The 20199-nt window shown below is 41.5% G+C and overlaps 1 protein-coding gene across 3 annotated transcripts in view; it reads left to right on the top strand.

Annotated features, from left to right (window-relative positions):
- PER3 (period circadian regulator 3) overlaps positions 1-20199 on the top strand; it is a 53328-nt gene that overhangs the window by 25891 nt on the left and 7238 nt on the right. For 2 of the 3 annotated variants that reach the window (XM_075328227.1, XM_075328228.1), the window contains exons 8-19: positions 221-299; positions 508-614; positions 1167-1323; positions 1620-1725; positions 5179-5307; positions 5702-5828; positions 6345-6489; positions 7279-7406; positions 11689-11883; positions 13824-14081; positions 16929-17677; positions 18515-18707. In XM_075328227.1, the coding sequence (XP_075184342.1) occupies positions 221-299; positions 508-614; positions 1167-1323; positions 1620-1725; positions 5179-5307; positions 5702-5828; positions 6345-6489; positions 7279-7406; positions 11689-11883; positions 13824-14081; positions 16929-17677; positions 18515-18707 (2373 nt within the window). Of the gene's footprint in view, positions 1-220; positions 300-507; positions 615-1166; positions 1324-1619; positions 1726-5178; positions 5308-5701; positions 5829-6344; positions 6490-7278; positions 7407-11688; positions 11884-13823; positions 14082-16928; positions 17678-18514; positions 18708-18891; positions 18952-19179; positions 19249-20199 lie in introns of all 3 variants that reach the window. The other variant, XR_012727532.1, reaches the window with a different exon arrangement.

Raw genomic sequence — 20199 nt, 5'->3', positions numbered from 1 at the left:
TGTGCAGGGCCTTGGGCAGCAGAGTCTGTGTGCCCTTTTTCACCTTTAATGTGTCCGCTTAAACTTTTTTTTTTTTTTTTGGGGAGGGGGGGGAGTCAATGAGTGGTGGACTTTTTGTTATAAGAGTTACAGCTTTTTTTCAATTTTTTTGGGGGGGATAATCAAACATTTATTATCCCTTTTTATAAATGTGCCTTATAAAACGGATATTTTTTTGCAGCTCCCAGAATCCCCCTGGATAAGCGGATATTCACCACGACACATACGCCTGGTTGTATGTTTCTGGAGGTAGACGACCGGTGAGTATTATTTATTTATTTTTTACGGGTAATCGGATCTAAAGCATCTGATGAATCTTGAAGTCAGCAAGGCTATTATTTGCAGGATATTTTATTACGAATAGTGCCGCCTTGTGTACCCCAAAAACGTATTAACCCCTCATGACCCAGAATCTGAGAGAGGAGGCTCTGTTTATGCATTTTGTCATTTTCTGCCATCCTCTTTTAGAGCCGTACCGTTATTGGGTTACCTACCCCAGGACCTGGTAGGGACCTCGGTCCTAACGTATTTACACCCGGAGGATCGTCCTTTGATGCTGGCCATGCACAGGAAAAGTAAGTTGGTTGAAATTTGCAACAAATAGGAGAGGGGCTGCAGTTTTGGCAATTAGTCGTGGGTTATGTTCATGGAGGTAGCAGAGTTGGGTTTGTCTTTGTCTTTTTTTTTTGTTTTTGTTTTTTTTTTGTTGTTTTGGGGTTTTTTGTTATTTGGCAACAAATAAAGTAAAAGTAAGAACTGTTAGTTTACACGCCAATCTCTGCCACCCCATAGGTCTCCATCGGGCATTGGCAATAATTTCCATAGTCAATAAAGCCACTATTTGGCTGCAGGGTCAGAAGAGTGACAGACTGGATGTGATCATGTGGAAATTTGATTGATTTATTTTCTTCTTCTGCACCTTGATAACTTTCTATAAAGAACGTTTCACTGCTGTCTAATGAAGAAATCGCAAATATGTATCATCATCCCATCCTTCATCAATCTGTGGCTTTGCAGTCTCGATAGTTTATCTATTTATTATATGTATGACCCATCGCCTGTCCCTCTTGGGCTCAGTGTAGACAGGGATGTGTGATATCTTTTCATTCTCCTCTGGTTTCTTTCAGTCCTAAAGTATGCTGGGCAGCCTCCATTCGAGCATTCCCCCATTAGGTTCTGCACTCAAAATGGTGACTACATCACCCTGGACACAAGCTGGTCAAGCTTCGTCAACCCTTGGAGCAGAAAAGTGGCATTTATCATTGGTCGACACAAAGTCAGAACGTAAGTGTTATCAGAGGGGCTCTCCAAAGGGCTTTACTTGTGATTAGCTGACATCACATACATCACACCGTAACAAATACGATGTGGTCGGCTGATCAAAAGAAAAGTCACGGGTGCCACCAAGCAAGAGGTGCAACTCCCACTCCCATGCAACGACCACAGACCACTGCTGTTGTCAATGGGATGGGCAAAGTAATGTACACCCAATCTACTAATGAGGAGTTTCACAGTGATATTATTCAGTCTGACAGTAAATGCAGCAAATTTCATATTTTTTTTTTTTTTTTTTTTTTTAGGGGTCCCCTCAATGAAGATGTCTTTGCTGCACGAAGCACTGAAATTAACAATGTTGACAAAGAGATTAAAGAATTGCAAGGACAGATCTACAAAGTACTTTTGCAGGTACAGTCAGCTTTATAGAGCTATTATTATTGTTGTTGTTGTTATTATTAATAATAATATTATTATTATTATTATTATTATTATTATTATTATTATTATTATTATTATTATTATTATTATTATTATTATTCTTTCATTTCCAGTTTGGCTTCTCCAAAATCTAAAGGCACCCCACACACATTAAATAAGCATTAGCAGTATAGCTCAGCTATCTAATGCCCCGCCTGTCCCTTAGGCCACTTTCACACGTCCATGCAAAACACACACTTTTTGCACGGTCCATGGTGTAGGTGCGTACTTGTGTTATGCGGATGTCACACGATAGCACACTGACAGCACACACTGAACACACATGGACAGCATGATATTCTATACTTACCTGTCCATGGTGCTGATATGTCCGGCACTGCTGCTGCTTCCGGTCCAAGGTGCAGTGCATATGCAATGAGCATAATGAGCGTGGGTCGGAAATAAGTGACAGCAGGGCCGAAGACAGCAGCACTGGAGACAGGTGAGAATAGAAAATCATTTTATTTCAGGCACGTGGTTTTCTCCGGTATGTGTCACACAGATCACATCAATTTGTGGTCCGTGTGACACCCGTGCTGCCGGAGAAAAATGGGACATGGCTATATATGGAGCACACACACATGTATGCTTCACACGGTCCATGTGAAAACACACATGTGTGCTCAGACCCATAGATTATAATGGGTCTACATGTCTGTGTCTCTGGTACGTGTGAAAACGTACATCACGCGTACCGGACAACACACGTACTGGACACACGGACGTGTGAAGGAGGCCTTACAGCTTATGTTGGAGGATTTAAGGATCGGGCGGTTGAAGCTCAGTCCCCTGATCCTTTTTGTCCTCTGGACATAGAAGCCTTTTTGGAGGTTGGGTGGGTTTCCTCATGGATAGGCGGTTTTATTCCTGCAGCTCTTCTCTGCCCTCCTGTCTGATGGTCGGTGTACGTCAGTGTAAGACGTCTTGCAGCACATAGTTATTTGTCCGCCAAGTATTTATGGCGTCTTGGAGCAAAGCGATTATGTAAACAAGTAAAAACATAAGGAGAGAATGGTTTTTCGGGTGTATTTAGGCCAGGGTGATTGTTTCCAGGCAGTCACTGAAAGGTCCTCCATTGTTCCTTTCCTCCACTGTCATTGTGAAAGGTAATTTGCCGCCACAGGGAAGAATGGCGTATTACATCACTGCCCGGCCGCAGCGAGCTCCTAGCCTCCTGTCTTGTTACACAGGACACATTTCACTGAGCAATCTGCCACCAGAGCGCGGTGACTCAGTGCCATCACATGGGGCTGTATCTGCAGCCTTCAGCAACGCTGCCATTCAGAAATGCCACTCCGCTTTGTCTCCGCTTCTTTTCTTTAGGTTGTTTTCTCTTTTTGCATACAATGGAACATGTGTTGAGCCACACAGGCGTTTACGAGAGGCGCCAGCCTTCTCCAAAAGGTTAAAAAGCTTCTAATAAGTTTCCATTATTAATTTTTATGAAGATGTTCTACTTTAAAGTCATTTTCTCTCCATCCATATACTAGTCTGAGCCCTTGCACCTTGGTGTTGCTGATGAGAACATTTTATTTAAAAAATAGTTTAAACAAAATGCCACTTTCTATTGTACTTTCTGAATATGTTTCTCGTTATTTCCGATATCTGTCCTTGCTGTCAATGAATGGAACTATTCTTGATGAATCTGTATCTTATAGCTTGCTAATAACCACCAAAGGCACGGAAGGATTAACTGAGATCTTTTATGGCTGCATTAGTGAAAAAGTGCAGAATAATAATAATAATATTTATTCATTTATATAGCACTATTAATTCCACAGCACTGTCCCCATTGGGGCTCACAATCTAGAGTCCATATCACTATGTCTTTGGAGTGTGGGAGGAAACCCACGCAAACACAGGGAGAACATACAGACTCCTTGCAGATATTGTCCTTGGTGGGATTTGAACCAAGGACCCAGCGCTTGCAAGGCTACAGTGCTAACCACTGAGCCACCATGTCGCCCATGGGTTCCCTCTTTTTGGCTGAGCTTTTTTTATTAACCCGACAGTAGACAGACCCTTAGATCAGGACGTGGATTTGTCTGCAGTTGAGAATCGCCAGCAGACGAGTTCTCAGCACTAATTAAAGTAGGATCTTATATAAGACTGCACTCTCCTAACCCCGTGTCAGTCATTGCAGCAATAATAATAATGCTCCTTTTAATAATCCTCATACACACATACAGTATATCTACCCACTTCACCACTCACACCGATCGATGGAGACGTTGATCTTGAAAAGGAAATTAAATGGCTCGTCTTTCTTGGTTACACAATCCAACGATCAACTTCTGAGACATAAAAGCTCCCAGTTCAAGACGTCTGTAGATCCCTCACATAGACTTGTAAGAGATTGCTAAACTTCTGCCTACTCTCCATCTTCTGTACTGCTGAGTGCAATCTTTTGTTCCCTGTTATCAGCCATTTCACGTGGGGAGAATATTTTCTGTATGATCTTTAGAATAGGATGCTTATTGGGAATATGGTTCAGCCTGGACGAACAATAATGTACACAATGGGTAAATGGGTGTTTAAAATCAATGCAGTTCCACGTAATGGCAAAGGACCCATCTACGCTCCTGACATCTGTTTTATTATATACTTATGTTTCCCATAAAATGATGATTTTAGTATGTATTTTAAACTGCGTTGCAATGTTCCTCTTTTGTTCCTCCTGTAAATTGACAAATGGGGGTTATCATTCCCATGTCAATGGGGCGTGTCACTACGCAATCTGACTGTGTTGGCATTGACTGGACTCAAAATATGGCGGGACACGGCCCTAATCCGTATGGCGGGACACGGCCCTAATCCGTATGGCGGGACACGGCCCTAATCCGTATGGCGGGACACGGCCCTAATCCGTATGGCGGGACACGGCCCTAATCCGTATGGCGGGACACGGCCCTAATCCGTATGGCGGGACACGGCCCTAAGCCATATGGCGGGACACGGCCCTAAGCCGTATGGCGGGACACGGCCCTAATCCGTATGGCGGGACACGGCCCTAAACCAGTGATAGCTGTCAATTTTATTTCCAGGAGGAAAAGGTAAAGTGGTCTTACCAGAATCATATATATGGGGGCCTGTAGGCCTCTAATGCTCCAGAGGCACACCACGTAAGGGCCCCATAGTGTAATCTTACTGTACAGGACACATTAAGACTCGGTTACTCTGATATATACTTCCTATATCACACGCTGTTATTGTGTTTTCTGCTCTGTAAGATGGCGGCAATGAGATATAGATAGATATATAGATATATATATATATATATATATATATATATATATATTATATTACATTCACGTCCAAGATTTAGCTTGCTCATGCAGAAATTCTCATAAGCTATTGTCCCTTTTCTGTATCATTTCCATACAGCCTGTTCACAACAATGGCTCCAGCGGCTACGGGAGTCTGGGAAGCAACGGCTCCTACGAGCATTACATAAGCATGGCCTCGTCCAGTGATTCCAATGGCAATTGTGTGGATGAGATGCAAAAAGAACCGGTAAGGATTGTTAATGGCAGGAACATCAGTTGCATATGCCTAAATAGTTCCCAGTCCCTGGAATAATAGGCCACAAGTAGTAGAGGCCCCTTAATGAGCCATCACTGCCATAGTACCAATGCACATGGGGTGAGCAGGTACTGTAACAAAGGAGCTCACATAAATTAGGAGCTTGTAATCACCTTGCATCAGGTCTGTTTTGGAGTTTAGTTGAGAAATACCCAGCAAACAATTAGATTATTGTGCTAATGCCACCACTGTCATTCAGGATAGCGGTAATACGCCGCTGCACTATATAAGAGGGTATAGAAATAACAAATACATTATCTTCATCTAGTCTCTATCAGTTTATATGACTTGGTTTTTTTTTGTTTTGTTTTTTTCTTCATCATAGATGACATTAAAGCAGGTGTGCACGGACATTACCCGCATCAAAAACAGGGGGCAGCAGGTGTACATAGATACAAGGAGTAAACCTCCGCCCAAGAGGCGAGAAGTGCTGGACAAGGAGGTTGTGAAAGGTGATTATACCTGACATCTTGCTGGATTCTGTTATTTCGATAGGTGTACTAAGCTGAGGCTTTGGACACATGTTGGGTAGCCATGTACCTCATGAGAAGCCTGTAGCCACTTTGTGTCCTCCCTAGTTTTGCCCCTTTTTTCCCCCCTCGTAATTATTTTTTTTTTGTTTTTTCTTTTTTTTATTCATGGCTTAACAAAATAAGTTAACATGTAATTGCGTCACCTAGTGGTAAATTAAAAAAAAAACTTTCAGTCAAGCTTTCGACATATGTTGGGTCTGTGGTTGTGTAGCCATGCTCCACAAGAGAAGTCTGTAGCCACATTGTGTCTTCCCTAGTTTTGTATCCCTTTTGTTTTCCCTATCATAACTTTTTTTCATGTTTTAATGAAAAAAAAAAAAGAGAAAAAACTTAACGTGTAATTGCGCCACCTAGTGGTAAAATAAATAAAACTGTCACACTATCAGTTGTTGACCAAGGCAATTATTAGAACTGATCATTTTCTTCTTTTAACAGCTAAACCAAATCCGAATGCCTTCTTCAGACCTAATCAGGAGAATGTGATGGTGGAGGGACAAGCGGCGTCCTCATGCGATGCATCCAGAAAAGGCCAGCACATCCCCTCCTACCAGCAAATCAATTGTGTGGACAGTATTATTAGGTAAGGCCCTGCAGTATTTCCTAGGACTGATTCAGCATTTGGGATTGATCAATTTTTTTATATAATCTTTGTAGCGAAAGTGATAGAATTTTGTGTTTCTGCTCTGTTCATCTAAAGCCAGAGAGCAGACAGAGAACAGGCCGTACGTAAATTGCCTGTTGTAATAGAGGTCAGCAGGAGCCAAAAGGTAGCCCCTCATACTAGTGATTCTGCTGGACCCCAATACTGTTTTATAACCTGTCTCTCATGTGTCACAAAATAGAAAACTGATGTGCTGAAGGCACATTCTGTCTACAGCAAATATTTCCATGTGTAAATCCAAATCATCACAAGGTGTCCAAATACACAACTAAGCTGTTAGCAGGGTGCATGATTGCAAATTTGCTGACTCTTTCTAGTGAAAACTCTGCAGAAGAGTGAGTGCAGCGCTTGAGTATAATTAATCATGTAATCCAGGATCAGTATATAATTACGTATGTAAACAATGACTCCACCAGCAGAATAGTGAGTGCAGCTCTGGAGTATAATACAGGATGTAACTCAGGATCAGTACAAGATAAATAATGTATGTACACAGTGACTGCACCAGCAGAATAGTGAGTGCAGCTCTGGAGTATAATACAGGATGTAAGTCAGGATCAGTACAGGATAAGTAATGTAATGTATGTACACAGTGACTGCACCAGCAGAATAGTGAGGGCGCTCTGGAGTATGATACAGGAGGTAACTCAGGATCTGTACAGGATCAGTAATGTAGATATAGTTTTACAATTCTCCATTTCCCCTTAGGTATCTGGAGAGCTACAACATTCCAGCTTTAAAGCGGAAGTGTGAGTCCTCCACCAATACCACCTCCTCCTCCTCCGAGGATGACAAGCAGGGTGTCCCTGGGCAGAATGACTTAGAGACTTTGGAAGGTAAATATGATCACCACCGTCTGGGGGTATGAGCAGCTTCATTTAATGGGGAAAACTTTAAAAAAAAATCTTTCTGAGATGTCAATAATAATGTGTGTGTATATATAGGTGTGTGTATATTATAATTTATGTAGGGCTAAGTTGCAGAACCCTTCCATCCTAATACAATGCCAGATAATACATTTCTGAAGTACTGTAGATCTGCTTTGAAACAATTAGAAAATCCGGCTCAGCATTGTAGTTGACCCCTTTCTGTTCGGAGCTCGGATCAAGGCTCTGCTACAGCCCATGTGAATAGCCAATGAAGAAAGAAAAATCCGGCTCCACGAACAGGACTTAATTCAGAGAACGTTGATTTTAGGCTACTTTCACACATCCGGCTTGAGCCCTGCGGCTCAATCCGGCTGTGCAAGCTATGCAACGGATGCGGTGAAAACACCGCATCCTTTGCATAAGTTTTTCCCATGTGGCCCGCCCGGTTTTTGCCGCTTGCGGCATGCTACTGAGCATGCGCAGTGGCAAAAACCACATGCGGCGGCCGAATGCGGTATTTGCCGCATCCGGCCGCCATAGGCATGCATTGAGAGATGCGCCGCATCGGCCGAATGCGGCGCGATGCGTTTTTTTTTTGCCGCACGAAAAAACGTGCCAGGCAACGTTCCATCCAGCCGCCGCATCAGCTAAATCTGCCGCATGCGTCAAAAACCGGATGGAACGCAAGGCCATGCGGCACTAATTAAAGTCTATGCAGGAAAATCGCAACCGGCAGCAAAAAAACGGTTGCGATTTTCCTGCAAAGTGCCGGATTGTGCCGCAGAAGAAAAACCGGAGGTGTGAAAGTACCCTAAAGGACATTGGATAACAGATGAAGCAGCATTATAACACCCCATGATGTGGTCGTTATATCGCCGTTTCATCTGTCATCCAATGTCCTGTGACTCAACCTTATCTGAATAAAGAAGAACCTGTTGATGGAGACGGATTTTTCTTTCTTCATTAGATCTGCTTTGAACTAATCTTATCCTATTCTTCCGATGTCTTATATCTGTTCATTTGTCTCTTTTAAAGTGGTATAGTTTACAAAAAAAGAAAATAATAATAATTAAAATGAACTGTTCTAGTTTAAAGTGAAAGTTTTCATTGAGATGGTTTACTGACTCCCTTTGTACAGCCTTTTATGTGATATTTTTATTCTACTTAAAGGGGTTGTCCACTACTTTTACATTGCTGGTCTATTCTTAGGATTGGTTGTCAATGTCTGATCGGTCGGGGTCTAATACCCCACACCCCCACTGATCAGCTGTTCTGGTCCCGGCGGTGGCTGCAGGAAGCAGATGGTAATGCTCAGCAATGTCTGATCGGCCGGGGTCTGATACCCCACACCTCCACCGATCAGCTGTTCTGGTCCCGGCGGTGGCTGCAGGAAGCAGATGGTAATGCTCAGCAATGTCTGATCGGCCGGGGTCTAATACCCCACACCTTTACCGATCAGCTGTTCTGGTCCCGGCAGCGGCTGCAGGAAGCAGATGGTAATGCTCAGCAATGTCTGATCGGCCGGGGTCTGATACCCCACACCTCCACCGATCAGCTGTTCTGGTCCCGGCGGTGGCTGCAGGAAGCAGATGGAAATGCTCAGTTCTGGAGCTGCCCCGTCTTCTGATAGTGGCCGCAGCTATGTACTGCACATCTGCCTCCTGTTGATTAGAATGGGAGGCAAATGTGCAGTACCTGGCTGCGGATGCTATCAGAAGACTGGACAGCTCTGGAAATGAGCATTTCCGGCTGCCACCGCCGGCCCAGAGAACAGCTGATTAGTGGGGGTGCGGGGTATCCCACCCGGTCCGATCAGACATTAATGACCTATCCTAAGAATAGACAAGCAATGTAAAAGTAGGGGACGACCTCTTTAACAGAAAATGTAAGTGTTGCTTGCTGTTATGTTTTAATGTGAAAAATTATAATCTCCACAGTAGATTAGAGGCATAAATGTACCATAACCACCATCCAATGTATGTGCCTACTATTTCGAGGGTTGTAATAGGCATCCTGACTGTTTTAGGTTTGCTGCGTTACCAAAGCCGGTAACGTTTTTTGTATCTCCTTATCCCATTTCTGCTACCTGGAGACTGTAGCGATGATGTTCTGGATATGCATTATTTTTTATTTATTTTTTTTTATTTTTTCATTTTGAAATTCAGAATCTTTAACACTAGTGGAGATAAATAGTTGCACATTTGTCCCTACAGACCAAGAGATCACTGCTCTTAATGCAGTCAAAAATGCTAATTAAGTGATCTCATTGACATCTGTGTACAAATACTCCTCTGATTTTTATTTTATTTTTTTATTTATAGTGTGAGCCTCAATTCTATCAATGTGCACATTGTATAAAGATGCCGTTTTATAGGCAAATAATAAAAAGGTTTATGGTGAAGGGACTCAATAATCCCTCCTGGCACCATACAGTGTTCCAGTGTGGTTGTCCTTTTATTTTTTTATTTTTTTGCATTCCTAACTATAGGGTGGTTTAAGCTTTTAATGCGCTTGGTCTGTTTCCTCTGTTCGAGCAACATAATGTGCTGAGATTGTACATTTTTCATTGTTTTTCATCTGCATTGTTTTTCCACACACAAATCTGACCGTTTTTCACTGCTGTAATCTCAGTAAAACAACAGATCCATTAATATGGCTTTAGACTGGACCCCAATCGCCAAGCAATCTGCTTTTTATAAACGTCCATGCTAATCGGGTCATCAAAATTCCACTGCTGAGAATGAGGGAGATTTGTGCAAATCTGTGAAGAAACTGTGGAAAAGTGAAATTCACTCAGTGCCATGTTGCCAAGAAAAAAAAAAACGGCCAGTGCAACATAAGTCTTTTTTTTTTTTTTTTTGTTTTTTGTTTTTTGTTTTGTATTTTTTTGTATTTTTTTTTTTTTAAGTCGTGTGGCACAAATACACTCTGGAGTCCCTGGAAAAGGGAGTTTCTCACTGTGCAAAGCAGATTTTTTTTTTTTATTTGTGGGGAGGGGGGAGAGTGTAGCTGCTGAGATCCTCAGACAGGAGTCCCTAGGATTCGGCTACAACTTCATGGTGACTCATGGTAACTTGAGTTGGGTTTTTTTTTTCCCCCAATGGTAACAAGATTTCATATGGAGTATTAAATTTGCTAATTAGTGGTGGTAACATCACTGACTCATGGATTACAAGGGACGCAATGAAACAAAGTGATTTGGAGTTGCTAACGCTCAGCTGCATAAGTAATAACACATTTAAATGTTAATTCCCAAATTGTTAAGTACTCCTTTATCCATAGGGGATCTATGACTTACTGACCACTGGGACTCCTCCACACCTACGAGATCGGGGCTTGCAGTGCTTCACTTTTTCCAACAGTCCTGTAGCCATTGAATGGAGTGGAGGTCAGCCATGAGCATTTCTGTTTTATTTAGGACGGGACCTTGCAAATCTCGACTTCCAGAGCTCTGTTCTTGGGATCACAGTTGGTTCCCAGCGGTCAGATCTAGATTATGGGACAGAGGATAACTTAACATTTTGGAAATGGTCCTATAAGAGGACCAACCACCAGGATTTTCCGATATAAACCAAAGCCAGTGCTATACTGGTGCTATGATGCTGATTCTAAATATACCTTTAGTTGTGAGATCGGATGTATACTTTCTGAAATATAACCAAGTAAAGTTTGTGAAATACACTGTTATTTGATTGATAGGTGCTGCAGGTGGATCGGGTTATTCCCACCCCTGTCTGTCTGCCTGTCCTTCCTCCCCCTGTCTCTGTTATTACAGGGGGAGGAAGGACAGAAGGGAGGAAGGACAGGCAGGCAGACAAGGGTGGGGACTAACTAGCAAACCCCGACCCACCTGCAGCACCTATCAATCAAATAATAGTGCATCTCACAAAGTTTACTTGCCTGTATTTCAGAAACTATACATCCAGTCTCACAACTAAAGGTATGTATAGAATCAGCATGATAGCACCAGTATAGCACTGGCTTTAGTTTATATACAAAAATTCTGGTGGCTGGTCCTCTTTAAAGGAACAGCTTGCACCCTCCGCTCAAATTCTTATGCACTGGGACGTCTTCCAGTAGTCTAATATTTCCAATATTTTGCAACCTTTAAATGTTGCAGCTTATGGTAATGTTACTGTACTGGCCAAGGATCTCATCTTAAGTTTGCACAAATTAGGAAAGAACTCTGGATATTTAAAAATGAAAAAAAAATTCAAGTGTCCTCGACTTTGTCTTGTATCGTTGCAAGATGTTCCAGCGCCAATGTCCACGAGTCAGTTATCAGCAGAATCGATGGTCACCGCCGATGCTCAGACAACAGCCGCCGTGGTGGGAGCTCCACTGACCGACCTTACCCTGTCCATCAAGGCAATGAGTGTGGTTTCAGTCACCAGCCAGTGTAGCTACAGCAGTACCATTGTACATGTTCCTCGGCCCGAGTCAGGTGGGTTGCATACTGGGGAGAATTTCAGAAATGCTTTCTTTTTCTGCGGATTATAATGTTTGACTTATGCTTAATGCATTTGACTCTTAGTTTGCAGGGTTGTGCTCGAGGAACAAGCCACACTTGCTTGCTTCATAAGACTCATAAAATATAAGGGAAGCCTCCAGCTAAAGCCTTATTGGATTTCAGCACAAATCAGAGCTGACTGTAGCCAAGCTACCCAATAAAAAAAAAAACTGCTGCTGTTCTCCCATCTGTACAACTTATTTCAGACTCCTCTTGTCTCCAGGAACAATTCAATACACAGATCCATGTGATTTTTTTGCAGCCCCATAGACATTAGAATATTGGACATCTCATGTCTATGTGTTGGTTTACGCATGGGGACATTAAATTTTTTTTGGGCACCAAACCATTTTTTTACCTAAATTTTTCTACTTAAAGCTGCTAAACTGCAGTCAGTGTGAAGAGGATAAAATTGGCTAATATCCATAATGGGGTGTTCTCCACCAGTTACCATCGCACTGTATATTTTTAATAATGCAAGAAAAAGTAAGAGTTCAAGGAAGATCAAAATATGTAATCAGTTGGAAAAATAAATATGCATAAAAAATATATCATATTATCTTTTTTTTCTTAGGCATATACTTGTTGATTTTGGGTTTGTTTTTTAAATAAAATATATATATATATATATATATATATATATATATATATATATATATATATATATATATATATATATATATATATATAAATTTTATTCTATTTTTATTTTTTTTTAAAGAAAAATAGAGTACATTTTTTGTATGTGTGTGTGTGTGTATAATATATCATTTTTTTTCCTTAAAAAATTCTAACAAATAAGAACTATTTTTTTTATAATTGTGTGTGTATAAAATAAACATAAGAATACAATTTATTTCACAGCGTGTGTGTGTGTGTGTGTGCGTGTATGTATGTGTATATATACAATATAAAATTATCTCTATTAGGTTAGTGTGTGGTGTGTGTGTGTGTGTGTGTGTGTGTGTATATATATATACATATACATGTATATATACACACATATTGTGTATGTAATATAATAAAATACATTATATATATATATATATATATATATATATATATATATATATATATATATATATATATATATATATATATATTATACACATTAGGTGTGTGTGTATATATGATCTACATTACAGGGTGGTCCAAAGTAGGTGGATAGTATGTGTAATAGGGTTATCAAACATGGTGTAAAGTGAAACTGACTCAGTTGCCCTTAGCAACCAATCAGATTCCACTTTTCATTCTTCACACTCTTTGGGAAATGAAAGGTGGAATCTGATTGGTTGCTAAGGGCAACTGAGTCAGTTTCACTTTACACCATGTTTGATAACCCTATTACACATACTGTCCACCTACTTTTGGACCACCGTGTATGTGTGTATATAATATATGCGTGTGTGGATGCAATAGATCTGTGTGTGTGTGTGTGTGTGTGTGTATATATATGTATGTATATATGTATGTATATATATATATATATATATATATATTTTTTTTTTTTTTTTTTATTTTGTTTCTTTTATTTTTTTATACTCAAAAGCCCAAAATCGACACGTGTATTCTTTAATTTTTGCTTTGTTTTTCCACTATGGGGGAGTTTTTGCTTCTTTTTATTTTCTTCAAATGCCCTTGCAGACGACTCATTTTTAAATGGCCTTGTTTCTTTTTGTCCCTTTTTTGTTTGCTGAATTTAATCCAACTTTTTTTTACATGTATATGACAATGTTTTGGTTTTTTATAGGGGGTTCATACAAATAAGTTGACAAAGACTGAAAATGTTTTCACTTTTTCCTTTTTTGCTGTTTTGTGCTGTTTTATGAATGTGTAATTTGGACAAATAACCCTGTTGCTTACTTTCTCTTCAGAAGTGACAGCCATAGAAGACGCTACAGTTGGTAGTGAACAGATAGATGTGAAATCTTCTCACGCTGCGGGCTCCAGTGTAGCGCCCGAGGAGTTTAAGCAGGTCGGGTTAACCAAGGAGGTCCTGTCTGCCCACACCCAGAAAGAGGAGCAGAACTATGTGCACAGATTCCGGCAGAGGATCATGCAGTCTCCGTACAGTAGTTATCTGCAGCAGGACAGCCGGAGCAAAGCCTGCTCCCATGAACAAGGTTTACAAGGTAGCAGTCATGGCTTACTGTCTGTGTTGTCTTGCATCCAGATTATGTCCTGCATGGTTATCTTTTTGGCTTTCCACCAAAAAGTAAGTGAGGACAGACCTCTGCTAGCTCAGGTCAAGACCAATGAAGTTTAGAAATTTTTCAGCATGATGTTCCAAAACTTCAGTCATTTTAGAGGCACCTTGCATAAAAACAAACTTCTCTGTTATTAACCTTTTCAGGACAAAGCCTAATTTGGGGACTCAAGAATCCCTCCACCCCCCCCAAAAAAAAAAAAAAAAGTGTAGCTGTATAACTTTTTTTTTTTTTCTTCTGGGAAATGGTACTCTTTTGTGCAGTGGCTGTTATTGCTTGAAGAATATAAACTGCTTCAATGCTATTTTTATTTAATATTTAAATCCATGTATGTTTGGCTAAAAATAATGGGTTTCATTAAAAAATACTTGTACCTGCTGTATATAGCTAGCCATAGTCTTGCTGGCTGCAGAATGAGAAGTGAGAATCCATTAGTCAAGCCTGTTCTGGTGTGAGTTGTAACGGTGTTATCTGTGTCTTGGGCCTCCTCCACATATTCGTGTCTCCGGTACGTGTGTTTCCGTTTCCACACGTACCGGAGACACAGACACACTTAGACCAATAAATTTCAATAGGTTTGTTAACGTCTGTGTTTGACATGGTCTGTGTGGAGTCCGCGTGCTTCAGATGGCGACATGTCTGTTTTTGACCAGCAGCATGGTTAGCACACTGATGTGATCCGTGAAACATGTACCGGAAGACACCTCACTGAAATGAAATGGATTTTTATACTTCGCTGTCTCCGGCGCTTCTGTTTCTTTTGTGTCTTGCTCGTTATGCCTCATGAATAGTCACTGCACTGACTGCGGACCCGGAAGCAAGTGTGACAGCAGTGCCGGAGACAGATAAGTATACATGTTCATGCTGTCCAGATGTCACACAGCACACTGATGACACACACTGACTGTAGCAAACAGAACTCCACAACGGACTGTGCAAAATGTTTTGTTTTTTGCACGGATAAGAGAAGGGGGCCTTACTGAGCTTCTCTCAACCTGATTTATGACTTGTAGGTGTAACTGAGCTTTGGAGTTATAAATCAGCTGAGAGCAGCTCAGAAAAAAGGACAGACAAAAAGGTTAGACACTCGTCCCTGAGCTCATGGCAGATTCTTGGTTAACTTTAAGCAGCCTGCAATGCAGCTTTTACTGGTCATACGATTCCCTGGTGTGTAAGGGGTAATGGTTTTTCTATGTAGAGAGTGACATGCCAGTGTAAGGAGACTTATAAGCTATGCAATGCTCCTCTGGGAGCATTGCAGGGCTTATGTCTCCTTACAAGAATCAATCATTGAGCTCAAGGAAGAGTGAGTAACCTTTTTTGTCTTGCCTTTTTCTGAGCTGCTCTCAGTTCAAGCTACTGCAGTCCTAAATCAGCTGAGAGAAGCTCTGTAAGACACAGATAATGCTCATACCAGAACAGGTTTGACTAAGGAATGTGCCATAACAATGTCACGTGGATTACGGCAATGAGTGTTCCGACATCGCTGGAAACGCGTTGGCCCTGGAGGCAAGATATTATTTTTTTTTTTCTAATGTGGGCACATATAAGCAATGAGAAGGGGTGTCCAAGTAGTGGACAATCCCTTTAAATGTTAAAAAAAAAAAAAAAAAAAGTCCCCAAAGGTTTTCATATTCTTTTAACTTTTTTCTTATAACTTTTTTTTTTTTTTTTTTGTTATTGGGATTTGAAAATACAGCAATTTAGTAGTTTGTTTGAGAATTTTGTTTTGTGTCCATGGGGCAGTGTGTGGGCCTTTCTGGTTTTGGGTTTTTTTTCTGCACTAGTTGTAGTCTTAAGCTGGGGTCACACTAAACGACAACGACGTCGCTGTTACGTCACCATTTTCTGTGACATAGCAGCGACCTTGTAAGTCGCTGTTATGATCGCTGCTTAGCTGTCAAACACAGCAGCCGAAGCAGCGATCATAACGACACGCGTCGCTGTGCTGCAACATGTGCAGAGAGCAGGGAGCCGCGCACACTGCTTAGCGCTGGCTCCTTGCTCTCCTAGCTACAGTACACATCGGGTTAATTACATGATGTGTACTGCAGCTACATGTGCAGAGAGCCGGCGCTGGCAGCGTGAGAGCGGCGGAGGCTGGTAACGAAGGTAAATATCGGGTAACCACCTTGGTTACCCGATGTTTACCTTGGTTACAGCTTACCGCAGCTGCCAGATGCCGGCTCCTGCTCCCTGATCGCTTCATTTCGTCGCTCTCTCGCTGTCACACACAGCGATCTGTGCGTCACAGCGGGAGAGCGACGACCAAAAAATGAAGCTGGACATTCAGCAACGAGCGGCGACCTCACAGCAGGGGCCAGCTCGTTGCTGGATGTCACACACAGCGACAGCGACGGGACGTCGCTGCAACGTCACAGAAAATGGTGATGTAGCTGCGACGTCGTTGTCGTTGTCGCTGTGTGTGACACCACCTTTATATTGGGACCATTTTGCGGTGTTGACGACTTCTTGATTACTTTAGATTCTATTGTTTTCCTCTGCCTTTCCCTTGTGGGATAAATAGCAAGTTCATTTTATAGTAAAGGTTAAGTACATGATGCATTGATACTAAGAGGAGTTTGTGTAAGATTTGAATGATGAAATGGCAAAAATTGGAGTTAACTCTGATCCCGGCCAACACGGCTGACACCTGGTGCAAATTGCATGGGCACAGCTCCTGAGCTTACTCCATCCCAGGACATGATGGTATTACATGGTGCATGGAGGTGTTAATTACATGTACCATTCGGATTTCCTTTGTATTCTCAGGGGAACATTCTTCTCAGCACACTGCTCCAGCTGCTTGGAAAAAGAGTAAAAAACAAAACAAGCACAAGAGGCAGAAACCTATGGAATCATCAGACAGCAACGGATCTCACCCCAATCTCCCACCGCGACTGAGAAGGCAAGGACCTTTGCCACAGTCTTGGCCACCATCTGAAGTCTCAAACCCAAGTCCCTCAAACATGGCCTTCTCGGCTCCAATGATGTTCCCAATTCAACCAGGTTATCCCATGCCAGGGTTCCAGGTCCCACACATGGGCACCACGGTAGCAGGAGACGGTACCAATTCAACAGCTGCTCCTGAGTCTATCCCACAGTCGAACATCTCCTACAACATGCAGCCGTTCCCCACCTTCCCCTCCCCATACATGGGAACATTAATGGCTGTGTTCCTCCCCAATTATAATATGTACCCACCCATGAACCAGCAGGTACCTCAACCATTCTTCCCCACTCAATACCCATGTCCACCTTCTTATCCATACACTGGAATGCCAGTTGCTCCCCAAACTGTGCCATCCCAAATTCCCACAGACTTTATGGACCAAGCATCTCGCCCATCCTCTCCCATGTCAGCAGATGAGCAGCAGGACGTTCAGAGTGATGATCCACGTCTTTTTAGTAACTCTAGAAGCAGTTCTCCATTACAGCTGGTCCTTCTCCAGGAAGAATTGCCAAAACCAGCAGAGCTTCCTGAAGGAACCACAACAGAAAACCAACCCGACATTAAATGTGTGAGTTGTGTTCTTAGTTTGGGAAACCATGGCATATCATTTTGTACAACAAAGATTGTAATTCCATTTAGATTTTTATATATGGGGCAGTATTGTAGTAGTTATATTCTTGTACATAGGGGCAGTATTATAGTAGATATATTCTTGTATATAGGGGCAGTATTATAGTAGATATATTCTTGTATATAGGGGCAGTATTATAGTAGTTATACTCTTGTACGTAGAGACAGTATTATAGTAGTTATACTCTTGTATGTAGGGGTAGTATTATAGTAGTTATACTCTTGTATGTAAGGGTAGTATTATTGTGGTTATATTTTTGTACATAAGAGCAGTATTCTAGTAATTATATTCTTGTAAATAGGGGACAATATTATAATCTTGTACATCGGGGCAGTACTATAGTAGTAACCTTGTACGTATTTGGCATTATAGTAGTTACATTTCTGTATATAGGAGCAGTATTATAGATAAATTTCTGCATATATGGTCAATATTATAGTAGTTATATTCTTGTACCTAGGGGGCAGTATTATAATACCTATATTCTTGCACACATGCGGTAGTAGTATAGTAATATTCTTGTACATGGGGGTAGTATTATAGTAGTTGTATACTTGTATGTAGAGAGCAGTATTATAGTGGCTATATTCTTGTACATGGCTGGGGGCAGTATTATAGTAGTTATATTCTTGTATATTGGGGCGGTATTATAATAGATATATATTATTAGAGAAGTTCTGCACAAATGTGATATTTAAAGGTTCCAATGCAAAATATGTGGAAAAGATTGTTTGTATCTGATAACTTCCATCCTCATGATATTCCTTATTTCAGGTGGACACAGCAGAGGACAGTGGGAACAATGACAGCCATTCGGCATCTAGTGAACTTTTTGACCTCTTATTACAAGAAGATTCCCAGTCTGGCACTGGATCGGCCGCTTCAGGAAGCGGATCTGCTAACTCCAGCTCGTTAGGGTCTAGGTCAAACGGTTCTACCTCAAACGGGACCTCAGGAAGTGGCATAGGTATGAAGTGACTGAGAGTTTTCACATAAATAATTAGTGTGTTATTGTAAGTATCCATTATCCTAGTCTGACGATGCTCAAACAATGGACTTAACAGCACAATTAATATGTCTTGTTCTGCTTTGAACTGTATACCAGATTGTTTGGTATCGGTGCATAACTGAATAAAGCGCGTACATTCTAGGTGGTGGCAGGGCTGGACACATCATCTTAGTTGCATTGACCATATAGCCAAGAGCCATGGGTAAGTAACCTGTGACGGCTTTATGTCAAGGCTCTTACTTTTTGTATCTTTCAACAACAATTAACCAGTTGTGGAAATCACTAATTATAAACTTCTCTTATGAAGATTTGTAATTCTACGTTGTTTTGTTCTTCCTTCTTTTTTTTTTCCTTTTTTTTCTTTTGTTTCCAGTTTTTAACCATTGCTTGGTTATTTTACTAAAGATAATGTTTCTAATGTGTTTTACAGGTGACATATGTGTCCTTTCCACCAATTTCACTTTCCCAGAGTGACCCTGACATTTATGTCTTTTGTTTGGTTTGTATTCACCTTTAAAAGGTCTAACATCCAGACAATGGTAGGGTAACGTACCGGGCGGGTTTAGATATTGTGACTTGTGCTGAGGTTGGTCATGTCGCAGGAGGTCATATAATATAGCCATATAATGTTGCTTGCGGGTGCATTGTTAGTCTCTTTATAAAAAGTAATAAAGGGGTACGTATAGTGAGCAAATCCTTGGGGTTTTTAGACCATCTATAACCATATCTTAACACAATATTGTGCACACTGAAAAAACTGACAATAATATCACAACTATATTAAATAATCTAAGTCTAAGAAGAACCAAAAAGAACAAATGTCCGCACACAGGCGGTCATCCAGTGTAAGGAAAAGAAATAAAGGAAGTTAGGCCTAGGACATATGGCGAGAAAAACTGTGCAAGTGCAATGCGATAAAAAATTGCATTCCACTTGGACCAATATTACTCTATGGGGCAGCTTCCATGAGCAATTATTTTCTCAGCCCTAATCGGACCGATAAAACAGTCGGAGCATGCTGTGGGTGGAATGCGATCATGTTCCACTCGCACCCATGTAAGTCTATTGGGTGAGAGAAACATCGCACTGCTCTCGTGTTACACCGGTGTGCAGCGAGAGCAGTGCGATCCTCTCATCAGCTGGCAACTGAGAAGATAGGGCGATATATCCCTCCGTCTCCACCACAGCGCAGGCCCTCCATTCCACCACTGTGGTCTGATCGAACAGACTACAGTCGCAAGGCCCTCACATGACACACTGCTCCCGCTGTGCTGCGAGCATGAGCCAAATGTCATGCGAGGACTTGCACATAATCCCATGTGGACTCAGCCTTGGTGAACAACTCACCGAGCAAGAACAGTGTACAATAAGTATACAGGCTCAATAAAGAACGGCTGCTGCCAACAAATCATCATGTGTATCCAACGATCCAAATGTGAAAATGATGATC

The sequence above is a fragment of the Anomaloglossus baeobatrachus genome, chromosome 11 (assembly GCF_048569485.1).
Source record: "Anomaloglossus baeobatrachus isolate aAnoBae1 chromosome 11, aAnoBae1.hap1, whole genome shotgun sequence".
Lineage (NCBI taxonomy): Eukaryota > Metazoa > Chordata > Amphibia > Anura > Aromobatidae > Anomaloglossus > Anomaloglossus baeobatrachus.
Note: the sequence above shows the minus strand (reverse complement) of the source record. Positions and strands in the feature narration are given on the sequence as shown.